This window comes from Macrobrachium rosenbergii, chromosome 23 (genome assembly GCF_040412425.1).
Source record: "Macrobrachium rosenbergii isolate ZJJX-2024 chromosome 23, ASM4041242v1, whole genome shotgun sequence".
NCBI classification, from domain to species: Eukaryota; Metazoa; Arthropoda; class Malacostraca; order Decapoda; family Palaemonidae; genus Macrobrachium; species Macrobrachium rosenbergii.
This window is the reverse complement of record NC_089763.1, coordinates 9,916,599-9,921,239: the sequence shown is the minus strand read 5'-3', so window position 1 is coordinate 9,921,239 and position 4,641 is coordinate 9,916,599. Positions and strand designations below refer to the sequence as shown.

The window sequence follows — 4,641 nt, the reverse complement described above, 5'->3', positions numbered from 1 at the left end:
TATATATATTATGGTCTTCCCATCACTGTTCTATGCCTGTGAATTCACCGTTCACCTGTTCCATTTTGAGTGTACTCAGCAGGCTAACTTTAAAAGCTTTCGCCTTGACTGTCCAGGCCCTTAACTCAGAGATGAGACATTTCTGCATTATAGTCATTAACAAAACATAATGATTAAATCCTCCTCCAAATGTCCTCATGAGGGTCAGCAGTCATTTTAACTTTCATAAACAGTGACGTTCACTGTAACTTGCTTCTCAGGGAGGTTCGTCTTTAAGATGGGAATGTGGCATCTTGCCTTTCTGGTAAATAATGCTCAAACGAAACTACTGTAACTTAGAAATAACATATATGACGTAAATTCCAACTTCTTGTGATAATGTACTGAAAATTGTCAATCAAGCTCTTGAAATTTTATCCCAAACTTCATCAGTAATTAGGGAAATTCAGTCAACTACACGGAAGGAAATTGCTTAATTTGGTGGTATGACCGGGTGTGGAGTACCCACGAAACAAACTTAACCAAACCTTACCGAGCTGGGGCGATCTAAGCTGGACATTTGATATAATTATCTGTTCCCCGAAAAAATGCATTAAACCCATGACTGATGATGATACATTAAAAACACTTTACATGCCAAAACAAACCTTTGGGCCACTGGTAAATGGGATCCGAATTAGAATTCAAGCAGACATTCTAATCAAGCTTCATAAAAGCTGAATTTGTAATTATATTTATTATCGTTTCCCTGTGTTTCTGGGATCATGAACGCAGTTATTTTAGCTCCTTTGACTGATGAAAACCAGAACCGATAATAAGATTTCTATTGACGTAACAAGAGTCTTCGATATGAGGTACTGATTCAAAGCAGGTTTAGTGACTTGGTCCACTGCCTAATTTCTCGATGTCTAGATAGCCATTACTTTAAAAATTATAAGTTTACCAGTTTTGTCTCATGTTGTGAAATTCGTAGGCTATAGACCTGATTCAAACGTACTCGTGCTGCGTGATTGCATTGCTATAAATATTTCACATTAATTAATTTGTTTATATTTCTAGATGCGTCAAAAAACAACTGTTTCGGTTTATTTGTAAGAGTACAAATCCGGGATGGGATTCTCTCTCTTTCTCTCCTCCTCCTCCTCCTCCTCCTCCTGGAAAGGAAAAACTAACTTGAGATCCATTGTTTCCAGAAACAGTCTTCTCTGACGCAGGTACCCGAATTCTCTTTTCAGCGGGAGCCTTCAAGCGTGTTTTCCTGGTGTTTTCTTCTCTCTCAGGATGGAGTTAGCGCCTCCGAAGGTCCACCTATAAATAAAAAGCATGTCAATGCTTACTTCGGTGACACAGCAGTTTAACAGTAGGTAATGGAAGGTGATCACGTGAAGTCACTGTTTGAACTTGTGCATTTCCAGGAATCATTCCTTTTTGCCGAATGGCTGTAAATTATTATCCATTTTCCTTCCCAAGAAAATTTATTTCTTGTTAAGGCAGAGAGAGAGAGAGAGAGAGAGAGAGAGAGAGAGAGAGAGAGGTGTTGTCGCAAGCTATTGTCTAAACAAGATTGCCAAAGAAAAGTTCACAGATTTTTACCAAAGGGACTTCAAAGTCCACGAAATAGTGGTTTCTGGCAACAAGATTGTGTATATATTAATGGTCGATCACGTTTTCAGTTACAATATCCTGAGATTCGGAAGAAGACCCACATCAGTTCGGCCGAAAACCACGATGGCATCCAAAATGATTGCAGCATTTCTTCTCCTTGGTAAGTGCCTACACTAAGTGACAACACTCAAGTTTGACTATGGACGTAAGTAGGGATGAGACAGTCTGAGACCACGTTTATATATATATATATATATATATATATATATATATATATATATATATATATATATATATATATATATATATATATATATATATATATATATATATATATATATATATATATATGTATATAGATATATAAATATATGTGTATATATATGTATATATAAGTATGTATGTATATGTATATGATATGTATATATATATATATATATATATATATATATATATATATATATATATATATATATATATATATATATATATATATAGAGAGAGAGAGAGAGAGAGAGAGAGAGAGAGAGAGAGAGAGAGAGAGAGAGAGTCTTCGCTGCTTTTATATTTTGGTGTAATGAACTATTGACGAATTTGTTGTAGAGCCGAAATTTACAAACGTCAATGATGTTATTACGTGAGAAAGGTACTTTATTATTGGCTCAGTATGATAATCGTTAATAAATATTAAAAAATTATGACTGATTTACTGCATGACTTCAATATCAGCTTTAGTTCGGCTTTGGAATATTTAGTATAGAGAAGAACAGTGTGAAGATTAATAGCAAAAATAAAAGAAAGCTCTCGATTTATCTCTCCATGTTCTTGAGTATTACAACATGCTAAGAAAAGCTACCTGTTTAATTCATTGAAATATCAAAATTTTCTCGCATAACTATTGTAAGGTAGGAGTAGAAATAATAATTTAGTGAATACTCGTAGATGACAGCTTCGACTAAGTCCCATGAGCACCTTATCTTAGCTTTAACTTACATATCCTGTAAACCTTATATATATATCGGCTCACGCTATTAATTTCCTCTGTGTAAATTTTCAATCCCTTCTTTGTTTTGTACATATTAAGACAAATCACCTGAAGGTTGGTTGTGGAAAGGCATTTGTCTCATATCCATCTTTCTGTGAAGAAATTTTCCAAGCATGTTAATAACTGCGCTCTCTAGCTTACGCTGGGCTTTGCGCGTTCGAGGACAATTGCAGGTGTTATGCATTCTTCGTTCAGAAACCTCCCTGCTAAATGGGGCCGTTCAAAAATTACGTAACGCCTTACGGGTAAGGAGGGTATGGTGAAGTGTTATGAATGTGACAGTGAGGGAGGGGGTGCAGCCATAAGTTACATAAAATTTTCAGTTTTCCTTTGTTTCTCTACTTTTAATATGCATAAATATGACTTAGAAATATATCACAAATTAAATTAATCCTCTTCTAAACATGCATATGAGAACATTTGCATTTCAAATTATCTGTGATTCTTTAACAGTATAATATAAAAGTATTAAGAAAAACCTAAAGGTAATAAATTCCAGGTATTAGGCTAGAATTTTAATATAAGATTGCATTGAAAAAGGGAAACATACTTATTCGGCGGGGGTGGGGATACTATCTAATGTTACACAATTTTCTGGTGGGGGCGTTTGGACATGTGTTATGAGGCGTGACAAGGTTGTGTAGGGTGTGTCAAAAATTACCAAAAAAGTGTTACGTAATTTTTGAACGGCCCCTTTTGTTTATTTCAAATTTTCTCAATAAACACCGAACGTAAGCCATTGTTTGTAACTTTCGTGATAAATATAATTTGGACAACTGAAACCTTTGCCGTTTAAACGTAGCCAGACACTCCACTGTTTTTTAAATGAAATGAGAATAACATCTTTGTCTTTAAGCCAACCTCGTCTGTATACGCGATGCATAATTCATGCGAACTCGTACCAACGAATTTCGCTGTGTAAACAACAAAACTAAACCATGATGTGTTGAAAGAAATAGGACTAATTCACAATATGAATATGCTTGCTATACGGCACTATTGCAAGCAACGCACAAAGCGCCAGAATAGCAAGGATTTTCATAAATTCTACAATAATGAACAATTGTGTACATCTTGAACATATTTCATATTTCTACATTTATATCATTCGGATGAAATGCCTTCGATCAACAAGTTGCATATAACCAGAGAGACATCTTACAGAATAAATCTAGTCTTCTTTTCTTGCCTTTTTCAGGCTTGTGTATTGCAACACTTGGGCAACAGCACTTCAGAACTTCCCACTTCAGACCCGATAATGTTGGAAGACGTCCTGGTGCAATAAGAGAAGATCTTAAGCCAGTGGGACCTGGTGGGATACAACAGGACCTCAAACCAGTAGGACCTGGTGGAATACAACAGGACCTCAAACCAGTAGGACCTGGTGGAATACAACAGGACCTTAAACCTGTTGGAGCTTCTCGTTAGTGGCGTGCTGAAAATTCGCCACCTGTTAAGATCTAAGTCTACGCTGGATCCAACTACTTTATTACTTTAAGGCTAAGAAAAATAGTAATCTAAAAGTCTGCCATGTCGAGATAGAAAATTATAGTATTTTCTTTAGGAAAAATTATAAATACATAAATGACTAATTAAGTATTTGCGACATCTTGAAATATTCAGATAAAGAATACAGGAACTGACAAAATTGATTTATTAACCATTCTATTAAAACTGTGACAAAACAACACCTGTTTTTCCTTATACTGCAACAAATTCATTTATTTAATACGAAATACTTTTTAAACCTCACTGTTTAAAGGTCCTCAATAGATATTCAGTATTATAAAATGTGATTATAATAGTTCTCCACTTGCACGAGATATTATTTGTACAAAATGATAAAAGGGAGCTTTTTTCCCCGTAACCGGATTCAGATCTCGTCAAGAGAAATGTGAAATTCGGATTGTCAAGAACTGCTTTGGAAATCGAGTAAGAAGGTTAAAAAATCGAGAAGTTCAGACCCCACTCTATGACCATTGAATTCTTTC

At 35.1% G+C, this 4,641-nt stretch overlaps 1 protein-coding gene across 1 annotated transcript; it reads left to right on the top strand.

Moving 5' to 3' along the window:
• Nucleotides 1-1,654: 1,654 nt before the first annotated feature.
• On the top strand, nt 1,655-4,338 carry LOC136851254 (uncharacterized). The gene is made up of 2 exons (XM_067125215.1): nt 1,655-1,765; nt 3,849-4,338. The coding sequence occupies exons 1-2, from the start codon at nt 1,729-1,731 to the stop codon at nt 4,076-4,078; spliced, it is 267 nt and encodes an 88-aa protein (XP_066981316.1). The 5' UTR covers nt 1,655-1,728; the 3' UTR covers nt 4,079-4,338.
• Nucleotides 4,339-4,641: the final 303 nt, after the last annotated feature.